Source organism: Agelaius phoeniceus, chromosome 11, assembly GCF_051311805.1.
Source record: "Agelaius phoeniceus isolate bAgePho1 chromosome 11, bAgePho1.hap1, whole genome shotgun sequence".
NCBI classification, from domain to species: Eukaryota; Metazoa; Chordata; class Aves; order Passeriformes; family Icteridae; genus Agelaius; species Agelaius phoeniceus.
In genome coordinates, this window is record NC_135275.1 from 18,824,654 (window position 1) to 18,844,277 (window position 19,624).

General features: G+C 40.4%; 1 protein-coding gene and 1 long non-coding RNA gene across 2 annotated transcripts in view; one reads left to right on the plus strand and one right to left on the minus strand.

The window, feature by feature from the left end:
* Positions 1 to 7,248: 7,248 nt before the first annotated feature.
* Positions 7,249 to 19,624, minus strand: part of MDFIC2 (MyoD family inhibitor domain containing 2) — a 42,868-nt gene continuing 30,492 nt past the window's right edge. The window contains exons 3-5 of the mRNA XM_054640386.2: positions 15,353 to 15,421; positions 11,538 to 11,759; positions 7,249 to 8,042 (exon numbers count right to left, since the gene is read on the minus strand). Coding sequence (XP_054496361.2) covers positions 7,783 to 8,042; positions 11,538 to 11,759; positions 15,353 to 15,421 — 551 coding nt within the window. The 3' untranslated portion in view covers positions 7,249 to 7,782. The remainder of the gene's footprint in view (positions 8,043 to 11,537; positions 11,760 to 15,352; positions 15,422 to 19,624) is intronic.
* On the plus strand, positions 7,842 to 18,644 carry LOC143695011 (uncharacterized). Its single transcript, XR_013183878.1, has 4 exons — positions 7,842 to 7,945; positions 8,302 to 8,463; positions 15,639 to 15,719; positions 16,901 to 18,644. It is a non-coding gene; the product is annotated as an uncharacterized LOC143695011 (long non-coding RNA).

Sequence of the window (19,624 nt, forward strand, 5' to 3'; positions counted from 1 at the left end):
GTGTTACAGACACAATCCTGAAGGCTATATGCAGAGCAGCATGACTTTTCCATGATGCTGGTTAAGAAGACGTGCCATTGCAAATTTTTTTTTTTTTTTTTTTAAGGCTGCCTAAGTTTTCTTGGGCCTTTATAGAGCAGATGTAGCTTAGGAGTGTTGAGTGCTCTGGGGGACTGAGCTGAGGGAATGGCATCCTTGGCTGTGCTATACACACGGCCTGTCCCTTGGCTCCCCTCGCTGCAGATCAGGTTTCTAGCTGAGAAATAAAGTTCTCTGAGGGGAAAAAAAATCCGTCCTTGGTCCCTTTGTTCTGCTTTCCCATGGCAGCCTGTGCTGACTTGTATTGTTCCCTCTTTTGTCTATAAAGTTATGAGCTCTCTGGCTCAGATGTAGTTACTCCTATAAACAGGGGTTGTGACAGAGCTATTATGGGCAAAACCAGAGCAGTTTATTCCACCAGAGATTCTGAAGGTTGGGGAAAAATATTTGTTCAGATAGATTTTAGAAAATTAAAGATCTCATGCAGGAGGATTGTCAAAGAGAGCTTTTTCTGGAACAAAAAAGGAAGGTTTTTCTTCTAGTTATTATTTAATATTTTCATGAAACTGAACAGAAGGTTGACCTGAGTCTTCAGGACTTTCCAGGCTGACAGGAAAGGGCCTGGGTTATTCCTCTTTCTGTGGGGTGGCAAAGCCCTGTGGAACTCTCCAGGGAAATGAGCATTTCCCAACACCCATGGTGCTGCTTTAGTAAATGATCCCTCTGTCATGAACAACCCTTTCACTGGAAAATTTATCCTCAGGCTCAGCTGGGATGATTATACAGCTTCTGAGGGTATTAACAAATAGTGTTGGTTCTGGCTTTGTCTTAAGAAGGTTTCTATCACTATTAATCTTTGCCTACTCTCCATCCTTTCTTGTTTCTTGGAACATAGAGACCTTGCTATAAATATCTGTGAGTTTAAATATGGATTTCTACGTGCACATATAGACCCAAGTGCACAAATGGATATTTTATCATATCATACCATGCTGTGTCATATCATTTAATACAATATTGTGTGTCTGCAGTGAGAAGACACATTTTTCTGTCCTGGCTAGTCAAAGTGAAGCATCAAAGGTTAATTTCTTTCTGTCTGAAATTTGCACGAAGCAAGTTAGACACGACTTTACTGTGCCACGATAAACTTTGCATAGTATACCTTGTATAAAGGTAAAATACATTTTCCATGGCTTAAACCTTTGTGGATCCGTGCTATGCTAAGGGCAATTAGATTTAACATCCCTGGAAGCTCCAAAGGCATTTTAAAGGACTCGCTCTTTTGTTCCAACTCTAGCACTCAAAAAGACTGAGACATTTTTGGAATAGGTTTTGATGGACTTATATGAAAATTTATATGACTAAGAATTGGATTTGTTCCTCTGGAATATTATGGATTATTTTTATGTGGGAATTACATAAGTGTGCAGAGCTGCATGCAGTTGGCTTAATGTAGCTAAAAATATATATTCTGATTTCCATTTGGAAAGGTAGCTGGATTTTTCCACCTTCCCCTCTCAGTGATGACTTTATGGTGTGTACGGGTTATAGATTACAGGAAAAATTGAAATGCATAGTAAAATCAAGGGGTTTAAAATGGATTAATATTTGATTATATCTTTGAGAAGATGAATACTGATGTGTGTCCTTCTCCACTCCTGATTTAGAACTGTGGTGAAATCCCTTGCAAATAAAACTTATATCAGAGAGACCACCTGGATGTAAACAAGGACAGGAGTGGGCAGCACATGAGGAATCAGAAATCTTTGAGGCCTGGGGCAAAGGCTCATCCTGCTTTCATCCCATGGCTCATTTGCCTCCGGTGCAGCAGAAATCACAAGGATTAGCCTGACAAGAAAAAACTTCACAGAGCAATCAGAGAGCACAAGTGAGGAACAACTGCTCTCAGTTACATTACTCAGATACTCCATCTCTTCCTGCCTCTTCATCCTTTACCTCTCTCTTTCTCTCTCTCCATATACATATACAGGAGAATTTATTTTGACACAGTAGCCTCCAAAAAATGCTTCTTGGAGAGAGATTTTTTCCATCTGTATTTTTGATGAAAAGCCTCATGAAGTGGAGGCTGAACTCTCCTGTTACAAAAGAGAACACATTAGAAAACCTGATCCATTTATTTTAAACTACTGGTTGTCCCACTCAACACCAAAATTTGGTACATTTTGCTTCACCTTCCACGTGGAGCAACACCAGGTTACAATACCCCAAAAGATTTTAGGAAGTGGAATTGTGGTTCTGTGGGCAGCTTTGCTGTTCCATTGGAAGGGTTTGTGTGATGACTGTACCAGGTGTTACTCTCTGAAGGGAAGAATGATGCAAATACACTGCAAGAGAGATGAACAAAGGGTGTTCTTCTAAATTATCTGCACATTTGTGACTCACCTAGAACAAATACAGTATAAAATTGCCTAGCTGACAGGATGCTTCCATCAGGTTTTTAAATGTTGTGTGAGCTGGAACATGTTTTATGGCATAAAACCCAAATTCTGCTTTTGTTTTGCTTCTTCTGTATGTTTTCTAAAATGGACATGTCACTTTGGCTGTATAATCTTATCATATTTAGATTTGATTTAAATCCTGTCTTTTCTCAGCTGTGCTCGCTAATGGAATCATTCATGCTTTTTATACAGTTGATCTAATAATATTTTCCTCACTGCTCTCTGGCATTATTTTTTACTTTGTAGGAAGCATGGCAAAACTGGCAATATAAATTGAGTCTGCATTTTAATAACACTGATGGTGATTTTTTCATGCATTTGGATAAGGTGGGGATTTTTTTTTCTCTCTTTGTACCATGGTCATTCCAATATACTGTGGTGTGGGCATGTGAATGACTGATTGATTTGCAGGATTCTCTAATAAGGAAGAAGACTTTTCCAATATTACTTTGCTGCTTAAGCTGCTCTGTTCATGCAGGCCATCAATAGAACGTCCATGAGATATCTTCATTCTTCTCTCTTTATTTTATAAGCAATGTACTCCAGTGACCTATGAACTTCTCTGTTGGAAGTCCCTGATCCCTCTTCAATACCACTAAAATGGTGTCTCCTACTGGAAAGCACTAGGAGATGGTAAGTCAATGACTTTCAGAATTTCCTATAGGAAGATTTTTCAGATTTCAAATGAGGATTGGTGAACAAACACTTCTCATTTAGCGACAATATTTTTTTTTTCTGGATACACTTAGAGAACAAATTATGGACTGTAGCAATGACTGTCTCCTCTACATTTTATACCTGCACAACCCCCACGGTGACTTTAGTGATGGTGGGGGAAGAAGCACAAGTGTGGCCCTTCAGAGTGAGTTTTCTTCTTATTTCACAGAGGGTCCAAGATGCCAAGTGCTGCCTCAGGAGAGCAAAGCCCTTTACAGAGGCAGCAGATGCAGTTCAGCATTGCTCATTCTGTTGTGCTTCAACTCTGACCACGGAAGCGCGAGCTCTTGGGACAGAAAGTGCTCTGTTTACACTCAGACCTTGGCATTTTTCCTAAGGGTACCAATTATAATGGTGTTTTCTGTGATATGGGCACACATCCATTATGAATTGGCTTGCACCCACCAACTCATTTTGTACAGGCCATGGAACATCCATCAGATGGCAACGAATCCCATTCGTGTGCAATGTTAAGGAAATCTAGATCATTACCAGCAGAATAATGAATTCCCTAGAATTGTTCCATTGTGCAATTATATGAAGTATGCTAAGAGAAAGGGCACTTTCTCAATAAAGTACTCCTTTTTATTTTCCTAAACCACAGAAATGATAGATTATTAATCATGATTAATGCTCAGTTACAGTGAATTATAGTGGAGCAGTGCCTGGAAATCCCAGTCTGCTTGGTAAACTCATTTTCTTGCATAATAGGAAACTTACCTTGCATTTAAGAGAACCCAAACAGATGAAATGGAACCACCCATTTCATATAATTAAAAGAAAAATTTAATAGATACATACATTCTTAGTCTGACACTCTTGAACTTTCTTTGGTACTGTACAAGCAAAATTGGAGAAATACAATTGCAAACATCTTAATTGTTCCCATATTTTGCTTTCTTCCTGAGAACCAAAGTCTTCTAGAGCTCAGCTGTAGCACTCAGCCTGAATCCCTAAGCAGCACTGGAATTAAGGCAGAGTTGTGAATTTTCTGGACATTTGGAAGATGTTTGTTGTTCTAGTTGATGATTTCTTGAGAGAATATGAATGATCAAAGTGCTTTAGGAAGCTGAGGAAAGTCAAATGAAATAATGGAATATATTTCATCCCTATATTTGGGGATGTACATGGGATAATTTTTTCCAGCCCTACATATAGGGGACTCATTGTACATGGAGAGTAAGGCACCAGAACAACATTATGAAAGTGCTCATGGTCAGTCAGAGAACTTAATATCCTTTGAGACAACTGAACTTTAGATTTTTGGAACCCCCCAGAGGCTTTTCCAATATTATCAAACATCAATTCCCCTACAGTTTACATCCTAATCCGTATTGTGTTCTGAGAACAGAGTGAAAGGAGGTGAAAAGACATTTTTGTCTCAAGGATGAGACTGCTGGGTCATTTCCAAGAGGAGATCCTTAGAGAGCATCCCATGGTCCTTTCCTGTGGAAGGTAGCAGTGCAGCTCTCCGTTATTCTCTCTGTCTCTCTCTTCCCCCAGGCAATCTGTCAGTGCATTTCTGGTGCTGGGGAGAGGCGTCGTGTCGGAGCGCTGTTCCCGATTGCAAAACGGGAACTTCTATTTGTTGTTCTCAGGAGCTGGTTCCACGCGCTGACATCTCCCCGGGAGCACAGCTGAGTCCAACATGTTCCCAGCAGCCATCCACCCAAACGCCTCCTACTCCAGCACCCAGACCTTCCTTCCCAGTAAATAAAAAACACAGAGCCAGCCTCGAATTGTTCCAAGTGCTTCGGCTTCACTGGAATGTCTGCCCATGTTCAGATCTGATAAATGGGTGTTTTTCTGCACCAGAAGTCAGTTTAGTGTGGGAATAGGATGGCTTTTCAAAGAGTTTCTGGAATAGTTAATGGGAAAGTCTGACTGACTTTCTCTGGTGTCAATATGTTTAAGTGTTCCTACGTGTCATGAAAGTACAATATCGCAATTACCAGCTTTAAGACAGAAAACAAAGTTATCATAAGCTGCTGATTCTATTGTGTTGTATGAAAAAACATGTTTTTTCAAGGTTTCATTGCTCAAAAAGGTCTCAAAAAATCTTCTTCCTCAAAGCAGGAAACTGAGCAGTGTGCCTATGTACACTTCAGGCAAGGAGATATTGCTGCATTATTTAAAACACTACCAACAGCAGCTCTCAATATATCCCAGTGTGATTCCCATCATATTGCTGGGACATCCTGTCTAATCATGGCTATGGTAATTCTGTCTTTAACCTTATCTGTGCCCTGTAGTAGCCATGACCTCAGTATGCCAACCTATGGATTACAAAACCAAAAAAAAAAACCCCAAAACGTTTGAATAATGATTTCTAGGAAAAAAGTTGGAAAAAATTCCACATTTGTCCCAAAAGCCCCCAGTCCAGTTCCACAGCTGAATGAGACTTCACTTGCCATGAGTTACACTGGCGAGGTCAATGTGTTTTTTCTTGCAGACTCAGAACTGGAACAAGACATCCTGGCTTGAAAGGGAAAGTCCTCAATTCTGATTCCCTCAGTGACAACATTTTGGCGTATGCCACCCTCTGGTTTCCCCTCTTGGGCTCCGTCCAGCCATTGCACATGAAATCCCCCATTTTGGAGACTGGCATCAAGAGCAAGGACTGCCAAGGTACATCTTTACTGGTGCTTCTCTAGGAAATGGTATGTGGAACAAACTTCCCTCTTTTCTGACTCCTAAATGCCTTGGGTCAGAGTTTTTATTCATAAATACCCACATGATGCTTTGTCAAGGACAGCCTGTGGTACAAAGGATAGAATGATCCAAGCCTCTGTGGCCTGGTATGTAGAAGTGAGAGTTTAGCTTTAGTTTAACTTTGGAAGATTTAAGATGAAAATTCTGTGTGAGAATGCAAATTGAAGCATTAAAACTCAGCATTGCCCATCCTGGGGTGGGTCACCCAAACCAGTGCCTCCTGGATGGCAGTGGGTTGTGCTGTGGGGTCTGGGTCCAGACCCAGCCAGCAGGCTGGGACTGATGTGGTGATGAAGGACTAATTAGCTCCTTTAGGCGACTCCAGCTCACAATGGGGCAATGTAAGATAAGGAAATCTCTTCTATTCCCCACCAATGTCCTGGAAGGAGCAGAGAAATGAGGTGTTCTGGGCTGCTCGCTGCATTGCTGAGGTTTGTTGTCTTCTGGTCACCAGGCTTTGTAAGACACCTGGAAAAAGGTTGTTAGTGGTTCTGCTTCTGGCTTTCTGGTTTTTTTTTTTTTGAAAGCATGAGTTTTCCAGAAGGGGGATAAGGAAAGGATATACACATGATTTTTTTCCCCCATTGAATGTTTGTGCACCAGGACTACTCTGATTAATAAACAAGCAGCTTCAATGGTTTAAGAAAGGCTTAATATTCCAGCATCTTACCCAGGATCCTTGTTTGGGATTCCGCAGGCATTTCTGCACTGAGATCAGTGGGGTTTTTGGGAGAAATTTTAGTGCTTATACATAGCAAACACTGACTTTGGTGTTAGTCTATAAATGTCTAATGTGAGCAAGCAATTCTGTATTTTCCTCTGTGCTCAATACCTGTGTTCTGCACCCTCAGGCAGCTGAATTTACATGCTTTTGTTGTCATATGTGTAATGTGCAACATGCATTTCCTTTTTATTAATCAAACCTGCCATCAGAAAAGAGATAGAAGGAATTTGAAAGCACAACCAGGATGGATACTGTCATCTGTAATCTTTTGTGCACAGGTGGAGATGCCTGTTTGCACTGGAATAGGTGGGAATATTCTGTTTCTTGCAAAAGTCTTACAAATGAAAATCAAGCAAAGGAGTTACTGGCTATCTATGGGGTAATTCTCCTCTGGAAGTGTGCAGTCAATTCCCATTTAGGCTAATTACACTTGAGAAGCCCTTTCCTATAACTAATGAACAATAGGCATAACATGTTGTTACATAACCATGGGCCAGCACATTAATACACTGTCGAATTGCAGTACCCTGTGAAAATGCTTCCTCAACGAAATTCACTGGAGATTTTCAGTGACATTTGCTGTAATTACCAGTAGTATGGTTTCTAATTCATTTAATTTTTTTTTCTACCTATACTGGGCATATAAGAGTGTTTTAAGAGATTGAATAAATAAATTTTTAATTATAAAATGATGCTGTATCATAAATTATTAATAATAACCAACAATGTGTAATACATGTTTAGGTATGAATCCATTAGGAAGATGAACTAATATATATATCAGTCCTAAAATAATGTCCTAATTTGTTCTGTGTTTATGAATGGCGAAATCAGTGTTTAAAGCAATTAAAGGTTTATAAAAGCTTGGATTGACAGTGGGTAAAGCAGCGAGCACACTTGGCACTTAGGAATTCTGTTGTCATCTATGGCAGAGAAGACCCCTTTTTGTCCTTTATTGGTTTCAGCAGTTTGTGATATCATGCCAACACAGAGACCTCCAGGGAGGGAGCAACAAGATGCACATAGTCCTCATTGACAAAACCTCTGGTTATGATTAATATTCAGGAAAAAAAAAAATCTCCTTTGTAATCTGTCAGGTAGTTTTGAGGAACTTTGTCAATTTTTTTCCTATCAGCGATAGCAGACTTCTGAGATCTCCATGGCCAGCTCCAGGCACTCCCCGGTCTCGTGGCAGGACTCAAAGAGGCTGCAATCAATGTCACAGTCACAGTTGCAGTCGTTGCTGCCGTGGTCTTCGTCGGAGGTCTGGTAATATCTATTGGATGGACAACAGGTATCTGTCAGCCAATGTTCACAGGTATCAGGCAGCATTATAAGAAAGTCCCAAAACTGGCAGAACAAGCAGGCCAGGATAAGTGTGGCGCATTCATCTAAGAGAAAGGAAAAGCAGGGAGATGTAAGAACAAGTGTGAGATGGGATTGCCCGGGTTTAGGCCAGAAGTGAGGGGGTGGGCTAAAAACACATTGATGATAACTACTTCCATAGAGACAAGTGAAAAGTTTATTTTCTATTTTAATTGCTCTGGAAAAACAACAGCTGTATGAAAAGAATTTGAATGGAAATATTCTGTGGCAGTGAAATGCAGAAGAACAAGCTCTTTAAACCAAATTTTATCTTCTCATGCCCAGACAGCAAGGAGGCTGAAGAGGCACAAGAAGCTGGGAGGGGACACAGCCAGGACAGCTGACCCCAGCTGGCTAGAAGGATAGTCCAGACCATATAGCATCAATATAAATTAGGCAGAAAACAAGCAGGGGTTTCTGCTCAGATAACCAACTAGGCATCAGTTGGTGAGTGGTGAGCAATTGCAATGTAAATACCTTGTTTTGTATATTCCAATTTTTATTTATATATAATATATATTTTTTTTTTCTTCCTCCCACAATGTAAAACCACTACATTGTCCCATTACACTGTATTTATGTAATCTCATGAGTTTTCTTCCTTTTACCCTTCTGTTACCCCTATTCTGTAGTGGGGCAGTGAGTGAGGTGTTCTGTGGGGCTGAGGAAACCATGACACCAGCACAGGTGACACTGGAGTTTATTTTCATTTTCACAAGAGTTTGCACTAAAAATGTTTAAAGACTGCCAAGGACAGGGAGGGAGAGCAGGCCTGGAGAAGAGCATTGAGAGAGGGCAGTGTGGCTCAGCTCAGGGTCCTCCCAACTCCCCACCAAACAGGGTTCTCACCTTTTTGTTCACAAATGTCAGTTTTTCAAAGGAGACAAAAGTTTGGAAAATAGATTATGTAGGATGCGTGTCTGGAGCCAGTGAATATTCTTGAAAACTTGGTCACCATGACTAAAGCTCTGTGCTATGTTTGTGCCCTCCCAAAATCAACTAATTAACTCCAGCCTCCAGCATCTGGGGAGGCTGCTTGGGTGCAGCAGGTGTGAGATTCCAACTGTGTGAATCCACTTGGAGCACAGACCCAGACCTTTCCTTTTTTGTTTTTTTTTGTTCCTTCTTGTTTTTGGAAAGGAAAAATGCCTTCAACAATATGAATGTCTTTTCATTGCTTCTTTCAGGAAAGCATATGGTTATAACCACATTTCTTGCCCTAGGATGACTAACTGTGAACTCATTCAACTGCATTGGTTCTGTTGTGGCATTTTCTAGCTCACGTAACATGAAGTTCACTGCCAGGAAGTTTCCAGAATTATGCTATTTTTTTTAGAAAGCTTTCTTGATGAAAAAACAAAATTAAAAAAAAAAATCATTCCAGCTTCTTTATTAAAAAGACAAGGTAGCAAGAACAAATAGCATATGACTGAACTTCTTTCTAAATGGCATATCATCACCAATGTTATCAATTTTAATACTTATTTAAATATGTCAAGATCTATTTAGGTTCAGACAAGCACAACTAACTTCTAAGTCAGTTCTGTCAAATAAGAATGACTAGATTTTGGTAATACTCAGTAAGTTCATGCTTATATTTTTTCCTAGCTAAATGAACTGAAATAATTATAAAATTGAAACAGTTAATAAGGTGACACCACTGTATTTAATTGTATGAAATTTACACTGTAGAAAATGTAATCATTTTATCCAGTAGTTCTTGCTGTAATTAAGACTATTCTTTTTAGATCTCTTATGTTTATGAAATTTCTTTCCTATACATAGATGTGAGAGACAGAATTCAAAGTTATGTCTCAATTAAGGATTTGGCGATTTTTTTCTCCCTCTCCAAAGATCCATTTTTTAATAACAGTTTTTTTCCCCTGAATATGTTAACCATAATGGTGCTTATGTAATCTGGAGAGAATAGATATGATTCTTAGGGCTTCATCCAGGAAAGAGAGCACACAAAAAGCACAAGATTTTAATAATAAAGTAATGTTTCAGCACAGACTCTGTGATGTGCAGTAAAGATGCTTTTAAATTCCCATCAGAGCACACACCATGAACTGTGATAATGGATGTAACACATTTCAAAAAATCTGCATGTGTGAGGCTTTTTGGTCCTGTTTTAAGTGGGGTAATGTATATAAATAATAGATATTAGCAATTAGACATCCATTCCTATGCATTCATTTATATATTTGAAAATAAATTAGCCACAAACTGCATAAAAGAAGATGCAATCTCTTGTTTTCCCCTCTGTTTTCCCTGCTGTTTGCCAAACGGCTTTACTGCGTTTATCTCAGTGAGAACAGTGACCTCAGCTCTCCTTCTCTACATTACTAGATTAATTAGCACAAAAGAAGAATTTATAATAATTTTTCTAGCATGCCTCATCTCTAAGTTTTCCTGCTCTTGTTTGGTGGCATCTGCTCACACAGATGATGCTCTGAACAACCCTGGTCCAAAGATTGCTGAAGCCTTTCTGGTCATCCTTGGTGAGACCTATGAGTGTTGTATTTGCTCTTGTCTGAGCCCTGGGAACAAAATAGTCACCAATTTCCTCATCTATTGCTCTGCCTTCAGAGGTTCTCTGAGCAAACAGGATTTGGCCTTGTGTATGTGGAATAAGCAGTAAGTTGTCAGAGTGGAGTGAGCTGAGTATGCAATGACAACCACAAATCTGTCTTCCTTTGGTTTTCTTGGCTTCTATCCAGCCCTTAACATTATTAATTAAGCACAGATTGGGTTTTTTTGTTGTTGTTGTTAATTTCCTTCACATTTAGCTTTTTTAAGGAGAATGAAATCTGTTATTTGCATCATATGGTACACACCTGTGTGCCAGTAGTGGTTGTGAGAGACCTCAAACTTAAAAATAGGAAGTGTCAGGACAAGAGGACAAGTTCCCTAAATAAAATAAATACTTCAGATCCTTCTCTGAAATTAAGCATATTCCAATAGATGTATCATAGACATCCCTTTTTAAAGATCTGTGACACAATAGAGATGTTAATGATTCTTGGAGAACAGGGCACTTTATTGTGTTGATCTCTATTTAGATATGCTTAATTTAGGAATTGTCAAATGATATGCACGACAGATCCCAGCTCCATTGGATATAACACACTAATCCATTATTGCAAAAGGCACTCAAAAGAAACTTCTGAAATACTTCACAGAGCCTTTTTTTAACATCCACTGGAATTACCAGGAATAGATTTATCTGATACTGACACTGGTGCCTCTGTGCAAACTCTCATTGCTAAAGTACAAATGCTCTGTGGCACAATAAGCTCTAAGCTCCTCTTCTATGACTTTAGTATCACTGACAATTTAAGATCATCTTCTAGAAATTCTCATCTATCACACAAATGTCTGCAGGGCAACTTAACATTGCTTTTGGCGATGTTCTTGAACCTCCTGTTCAACATTTAATTTCGAGTTGGTTATACATAGTTCTTTTGCAGTGGGCATTATTTAGAAATCAGCTCAAATGTGATCTGTTTTATAAAACATACCGTCACTGTCTCTCTGATGTACTGATGCATCATCTTCAATGTAAGAGAATTCTCTGCATTTCTCCAGGGAAGCAATGGATGATCTGCTTGCATCTGACAATTTCTTCTCATTTTTGGTACCCTTTGATGAAGTGTCTGTGATGCTGAATTCTGCGACAGAACTCATAACAATACCTTTCATAGGCTTTTCATCTGTGTGTTTTTCATTTGTAAGCTGGTTATCTGGTGGGATTAGGAAAAAAAAGACTGTGATACCAAGGCAGAGATCTGAGAGAATAACATATGCAGAATTTTCAAACCTACAGTTGTTTACTTCCAAGGCCTAACCCTTCTCACCTAATGATTTCAGTCTCTTTACTGAGGTTTATTCATAGTAAAGATATTTGTGAACTTGCCTTCTAAGGTTTTCTCTTAAACCCAGAGGACTTAGAGGCTAAGTAATAATTCACTTCCAGTGGGTGGGATCAGGTTTGGAAAGAAAACAGAACTATTGCCTCAGTTGACGTCTATTTAGACTTTGATATCCTAACTTGAGTTTGTGACATAAAAGAAGGCAAAACAATTATCTTGTTATTTTTCAGCTGCATCTTTGTTTCCCTAAATTAACAGCCAACAATGTGCACGTGGGCGGTACCTGGATGCAGATGTGCCAGCTCACCGTGGTTTATAATCCTGTAGCAAAGACAGCCAGATGGTCTCTGTTTAGCATCCAGATTCCTTATTTCATAACTTCATCCCCACTTGCGTTGTTGGCCTGGAAGTCAACTAGGAGATGGGATACTTCTCATGCTGTCAGCGTGCCAGAGAGGCAGCTCAAAAACCAGAGGGAGAGCTTAATTTTAAGCCCCAACTAGGGGAAAGGTTAAGAAGAGTTCTGAGTTCAATTTATTCTTGAAGAACTCCTCAGGCACAGATAAACATGGGTTGATATATAGTTTCACTCGATCTCTGAAGTGATCAAGTGGCCAAGAAACACGGTCATTCTCTCCATGGCGGGGATGATAATACCTCATCAGTTCTTATCTACAGCTGATTAACTCCTGCACCTCACATCAAGCACAGCCTCACTTTTTATCTCACTTAAATCTTGTGATATGCTTGCTCTTGAGCTATATACAGAAAATCAATCTTTACAAACACCTCAGTTGTGCAAATGCTACTTTCTAAGAAGAACAGTAAGTGGTCTGAAGTGGTTCAACTGCACTTGCCTGCAAGGAGTCTGAAGAGAGGCCCTGCATATCTCTTGGTTTTTATGTACCTTTGACTTCTGACCCATGTTAAGGAAAAGCCAAGGAAAGGCTGACAGAGAGTGAAACCTTGATGAGACTGCAGCTGTTCCCCCAGTATCCTTGCAGAGAGAGGAGGAAATGTGGATGGGATGGATGGATTGCAGGGTGAGTGAAAAAACAGTGCAACCATAAGGCTTGAAGAGGGGAAGCAAGGATTTGAGAGATAAGTAGAATTGTTTTGTGAGTCCAAAAGACACAAGCCCTACCTGTTAGCCAATATCACAAATGGGTCCTGTTTGTTCACACTGAGAGCTACACCCAGGCTGAGCCTTTGGATACACACAGAGCAGATCAAAAGGCTTAGGCAAGAATAACTATTATTTTCCACTTTCAAAATCTGCCCAAAAATGTAAACTAGGTATGTTTTAATTCATGGTGTATTTGTTGAGTTCCCCAATTCTGCAGCAATACAATGGCCCACAGAATGCATTTAAGCATTCAAGAAGCGAGACTGAAAAAAAAGTCTGACAGAAGTAATCAGTAAATGCCAGACTGACATTTACTGTATCCACTGACTTCTACTATTCATACTTGGAGTCAATTTTTATTCTTGAAGTGCTGTTGAAGAGAAATCAAAACCAGAAATAGAAAGGCATAGACATAACCTGAATTTTTCAATACAGCACCATCAAACAAAAGGGTAACAAAAGCTGTCACTCAGGGACTCTTCTGTTTGTTAAAGCATACTACATCTTGGAAAATACAGTACATTTTAGTGTCAGACTCTTAGTTTGAAAAGCTCCCTTTCAGTAATGTTATACTTGTCTTGTACAGCTAGATCAAGTCTTCACGCAATCACTGTAACAAGCAACTTGCTATGACAAGCGAGATCCTTGCTTCCAGAAAACACTGCAGGAGAGGCTAAAGCATTGTACAATTATAGGTCTCCATTTCATTTTTATGCAATTACCTTCAGTTCAGCTGTGGGTCCATCTACGTTATGTCTTTTATCAATTTAATGTTTGCACAAAGTGTCTGAAGAAATAAAGATTGTGCTAGACCAGCAGAAAAAAAAAAGGTGGTTAGCACTTTTTTTTTTCCTATTATAGTTTTTGGTGGATGGAACAGTAGTAGGTTGAGAGTTTGGAACAAATAGATGTCGCCAAATAGGCTTTAAAAATACATTATATACCACTCATAGTATTTATGATTACTGTTAAATGAGAATATAAAAAATCCCAAATTACAATTAGAAATGGGATGAGGGTCAAACTTTGCAACTCTCTTTCAAGAGCCTGTGTTCAGCCTACGATGTCCACATATGTCTGTGTTTTTAACATATAGAAATCAACCGCTGAAGTGAACTTATAGGGAAAAATAAGTGTATCATGATGAAGAAATCTCAGATTATTCAGTGTTAGACTGTTAGGCAGAGGCTGCTAAAGGTACACCCCCACAATGTGCCATTTTTAAATAGTATGAAGTGGCAACTTTCTTCTTCACATGGGGAAGCTGGGACTCGCCTTGGCTGTTGCAGTAGAAGACTGGGATTGTTCACCCATGTTTGTATTAAAGATAGTCTCAATACTCACATGGAATTTCTTTTTTCTTTTTGGAGTTGGGCAATTCACATGGCTGACTACATTCATGAAAGCACAAAGTAAATCACTTACTTTCCACTGATGCCAGCCCCAGATCCCTCTGGTTAATGGGGAGGAGCAGTGATACCAAGACTGGCATTTGCAGTATGTCCCCTGACCTCTATTTCTCTTCACTGGCTTTAGGCGCAAACCAGCATCTTGCAGCCCTGGAGAAGAGGAGTCTGCAGTTTCCCTGCATGCTTCTGAAATTAGATTTAGTATAGAGGTGTACAAGGGCTCTAAGTCTATTTTTGATAAGGGACAGAGGGTTTAAGAGGTGCTCTGTTCTGCTGAACAGGGACTGCAGCAATGCAGGTAATCCAAAGCAGCTCTTGGAGCAGCTGTTTAGGAGGAGACTCCACTGAAGGAGAAGGGGAATTGATCTCTGACCCTCCTAGGGCTCATCCACATTTTACAAGCAAAGGATAAGGGAGCCTGTGGCTCTACTCAATGCTGGCTTTTATTCCAGAACCATCCTGGCAGTGGCCCTTTGTCTCACACCCCTGTATCAAGGAGTCCCAAGGGTTAATGCTAAACTGCATGGAAAACTGTAGCAGTTTAGGACCTGTAACTTTTTAATTTTCCCCTGAGGCATGTTGGTGTATGAGTGCAGCATTCATTATCCCGTGCCCTGCTGTCGCTACCTGTCTGTTTAATGTAGCACATGCTCATCACTGGAAGAGCTGTGTGCCATGTCCATTCTGCCCCCAGATGACACAGGCAGAGCTGCATCTGACCTGATGGATGAAAACTTGTACATATGAAGGCTTGATCTGAGCACACTTGGTTCTCATAGAACCATGGAACCCAAACCTCAGGGTTTGACAGCAGTCCTTCAAAAAGGCAAAAGCCAAAGAAAAACAAAACACTTTTTCTTGATCATTTAAGGGATATAATGGTCTGCCAGGGAGGGAGTATCTCTGCATGCATGGGGACATCAGCTTACCTGGATGGTCCTCACTGCTCGATGTCACTCCAGGGAGGGCCAGTAGAGGAAGGGAGCTGGTGCGACGGTCTTGGTGGAGAGAAGAAAACAAAATTGAAGAGGGATAAGTGTCAAATGAATGTGGTTTGTCACAGCTATCACCCTCAGCCACTTAGTGACAGTCATTGACTTCTGGAGTTGTTGGTTGGAGGTCAAACAGAAACAAATCTGTCAAACAGAAGCTTCATTGCTGAGGGAGGTTACATGGCATGGGGTGCTGTTTGTGTTATCCTCTGTCTCTTTTCAGGAAAGGAAGCAAAAAATAAACTGCCAAGACAGAAAGTTTCAAGAAGAGGTGAAGAGGATCACAGCAAACACAGCAATTCGGGTAGGTACAGAAAATTTGAGAGCTGGGAGGTCTGAGATGAAATGTGGGGCATCATCAATGCCCAAACACCTCAGAAACCTTAAATGAGGATCCCAAATCATGAGTAAAGGAGGAGGGAGGAAATTTAAGCCCAAACTCCAAGCTTCATGGCTTGTGAGTCTTGGTGAACAAGATGCCCAAGGTCCCTGCAGTGGCAAGCCCAGGTCCCCACCCGGAGCAATGCTGAGCTGCTCCACCTCAGATGCGCCTGCCAGGCTGTTCACTCCATGCCTAAGGCCTGGAGGCTTAAATCTCCTTTTCTTCTCTCTCCAAGTGTCAGGTAGGCAAAGTAGGAAGGGGTGTGGGACTATCCCAGCAGTGAGTGCAGCAGATGGAGCAAACTGCATGGCAACTGCTGTTGCCCACATGGAGAGGCCGGAGGGAGCGTGGGCGCCATGGCCCATCAGAAGGGAGCTGCTCCAGACCCATATATCACAGGGCCTTTCAGAGATTCGTGCCCATTACATTTTGCTGAGCTCAGGCAGAAGGATGCAGGGGATTTGGAGACTGTTTATTTTTGTCATGAGGAAACAGGAAATAGTACACAAGGCTATAAATATATCCCGGGCTTCAGATGACATCATGAACTCGTGCAAGTGCTTCACTACTGATTTACGATGATGGACTGGTAATTCACAGGAGCTTTGGGTTTACTTTATTTTGCTGTTGCAGTAACAAAGCTAATGGTGCAATCCCGGGAGGGGGTATTTTATCAATAGTGAATTTTTGACCTCATTGCATACATTGTAACTTCATGAATTAGTGACCCAGCTAACTGTAAAGCCTTCTATAGGCTTATTGTAAATCTATCACAGGACTGGCAAAAACTTTTGGCCCAGATCCTAAGCTCTGACAGGCATGTGTTGATGGACTGCATAGCAAGCACTTCCACTAATATTTCTCACTAATTATGCCATATATTAAGAAAAAATGAATGAAGCCAATGTTTATATGCCGCTTTAACTGCTTTTCATATAAGAAAGCAACACAATCCCTAATAAATTTTCACCTTCAACATTTCTATTCATTATAATTTTTACCATGATGAATGAAGTTAGAACTGGAGAGGGAGGGGGTTCATCTTGAAATCTGTTCAGTGAATGACTGAATTTACTTCCCTTCCCCAACTTGTGTCGAGGAAGGAGGGAACAGATGGACACAGGAAGAAGAGGGAGGCGAGTGCGGAACGAAGGAGATGGGTGAGGAACAGATGGAGTCAGGAGAAAGTGAAGAGGAGAGTCAGCAAGGATGGTAGAAAAGTTTTCCACTTGACCTTGAGTTGAAATGAAGATCTGCATGCAGCATGGGGCAGCTTTTTGGGTTGCATCCTTTTTTCTCTCCATGGCACTTAGCTATAAGGTCTTTTGGGCCATCCCAGCAGCTCAGTGCATCCCAGGAGACCTGCAGAGCCAGGAGCTGGACTTTCCCCAGGGGTCACCTGCTGCAGAAGGGCACCTGCACTGTGTTCAAGTCCTGTAATGGTAATGGCAGGGGAGGACTGTGTGCCAGCACAGGAACAAAAATGGGTTGGGATGTTGTAATTCTCCCAGGCATCCTAGCCAAGCCAGAAATTGGAGTTTATAATTTTGAAGAAGTGTACTACACCCAGTTTGTTAGGATCCAATAGCCAAAATATTCAGAGTAATTTATGGTTTTACCTGCTTGAAGCAAGACATTTGAGATGGCCTGATTTTCAGAATATGCTGAGCATCTGTGTTTTGATGTGTATTGAATTATATATCCCAAATCACTAGTAAGTCCTGGAAAATCTTGATTGTATTCTTAATTCAGTTAAATTGCCTGCATATACTCCACTGGTTCTGGCTTTGCTAGCTAAAGAATGGAAGAGGTGAAAGCTAAATATTGGCCATGTGTGTCATTCCCTTTGAAGAAAATGGGAGCCATGTGCACTCACCTAACAGCAATGTTTGGCCCCAACTATGATTTCACAGCTGGGCCCTAACTTCAGGAATGCCAAAGCACTAAATGACTCAATTGGAGTAATCTGATCAATGCTGTATTTTCGCTGTGGATTTAAATTGCACACACAGCAAGAGCAGAGTTGGTTTTCTTCTCTCTCAAAATCACTTTTCTCTGCAGACTTGATAGCATAAATATGAAGTATTGCTCTCATCACAGAAATAAGTGAAATGGCAGAAAACGTATGTCAAATAAAATGCACAACATTACGTCCTTTTTACTTTTTGGAGGCTGTTTAAGAAAACGGCTTCATTAATTTTGACTGAATAAAAGGTTCCTTTAAGGGATTTCAATAGGTGACATGAAAAATGTTAATACGAATGATCAAGACAATGGAGGTTAAAACTGTTTTGAAAATATGTTTCTTTTATAGATCTTGGCTGTTGGAAGAGTTACAGAATAAATATACGGTAGTGCTGACATTCAGTGCTGTTTCATCTTAGCAAAGAGTTTTTAATAAAGAAAATTCTTTTCAAGGAATGCTTTCTGCAGCCAGTCTTCAAAAAGAGGTTTTCCCCCCCTCCCAGTTTAATAAAATTAAAGTAATTTATGTCATATTGATATGTCGATATGTTTTTCAATAAACTTTTTCACAGAGATTTTTTTAAAATTCTCTTCACTTTAAAAATTATAATTATATGTCTTCCTCCCACTTTGAAAATGGCACAAGGTGCTCATTTGCAGAGCTCTACTGTTCAAATCTTCACTGAGAATAGAAATGTCATGACTCAGTTAACAATGCTTTATTATTCACATTGATCTTTTTTTATAGTGTTCTTTATCTCAAAAACATTGTAAATCAGATATCTTCCTCCCACTCTTTTGTTCATTTGCAAATTTTTATTATTCTAGTTTAAAAAAGCAATGGAGTGTCAAGAGTCAGTGTATATTGTTTATGTTCTTTTTTGCTTTAAAATTACTTTTAACTATAAAAAGTAAGATGTATAGCAGGAAAAAAAATCTGCATTTAAAGATGCTTAAAAAAGAATTGAAGGGATCAGTGTGAATTTTATGCTGTTCTCTTACACCTTGGAGTTGTAGCGACTTTGCAAGAAGGGGCACTGAGCAATTTATGAACAGGTTTTTATGTGCTGAGTCCAAAGTCCTTGTTGCATCAGACACCATCATCTGTGTTAAAGGCTGGACATAATTCATGCCCTAAGTGACCACAGCAGCAAAATTCCCCGTGTGTTCTCTGGCTGGTCCGCAGGGCCTGCCCAGAGCCCTTCCTGTCCATTGCTCCCTGTCGCAGCCTGGTGCGAGGTCCTCAGGAGCCCGCAGGTGATGAGCACCAAGATAAATCACTGAATTGTCACAGGAACCTCACAGCTTTGGAATCAGTGCTAACTGCAGCAGAAACACAACATTAATGGATCAACAGGCAAGGCAACCCCTGAAACCCATGGGGCTGGATGTGGGATACAGCTGAGCACCTTTCAGGAGAGCCTTATCGGAGCCCTCAGGACTTGTTTGTAGATCAGCTCTCCCAAATTTCCCTTCAGCCACTGTTTTCTTTCCCTGTCATGTTGTTCTTTAGGTCCATATTTCTGTCCTGGCAGTTGTGACTTTTTGAATGGCTTCCATGAGATAAATCTATTACAGGAATTGGGGATAGTCCAGGGAGCAGCAGGAACTCGTGGTATTTCACATGCTTCTTGCTGTTAGGTAATTTTTTTATCATCTTTTCCCTGTTTTGAATTTTATGATCAGAGCATCCTGGCACCCTGTTGTTATTCCAGCAGATCTTGAAAGAGATCATCCTCTCTGGGAGTCACTGAGATGGAGTGGCTATACCTGAAGTTGTATTTAAGCCCCAGACTGGATTTTTTTTTGGGGTCTTATTGAATTATAGAGTGGTTTGGGTTAGAAGGGACTGAAAGACCATC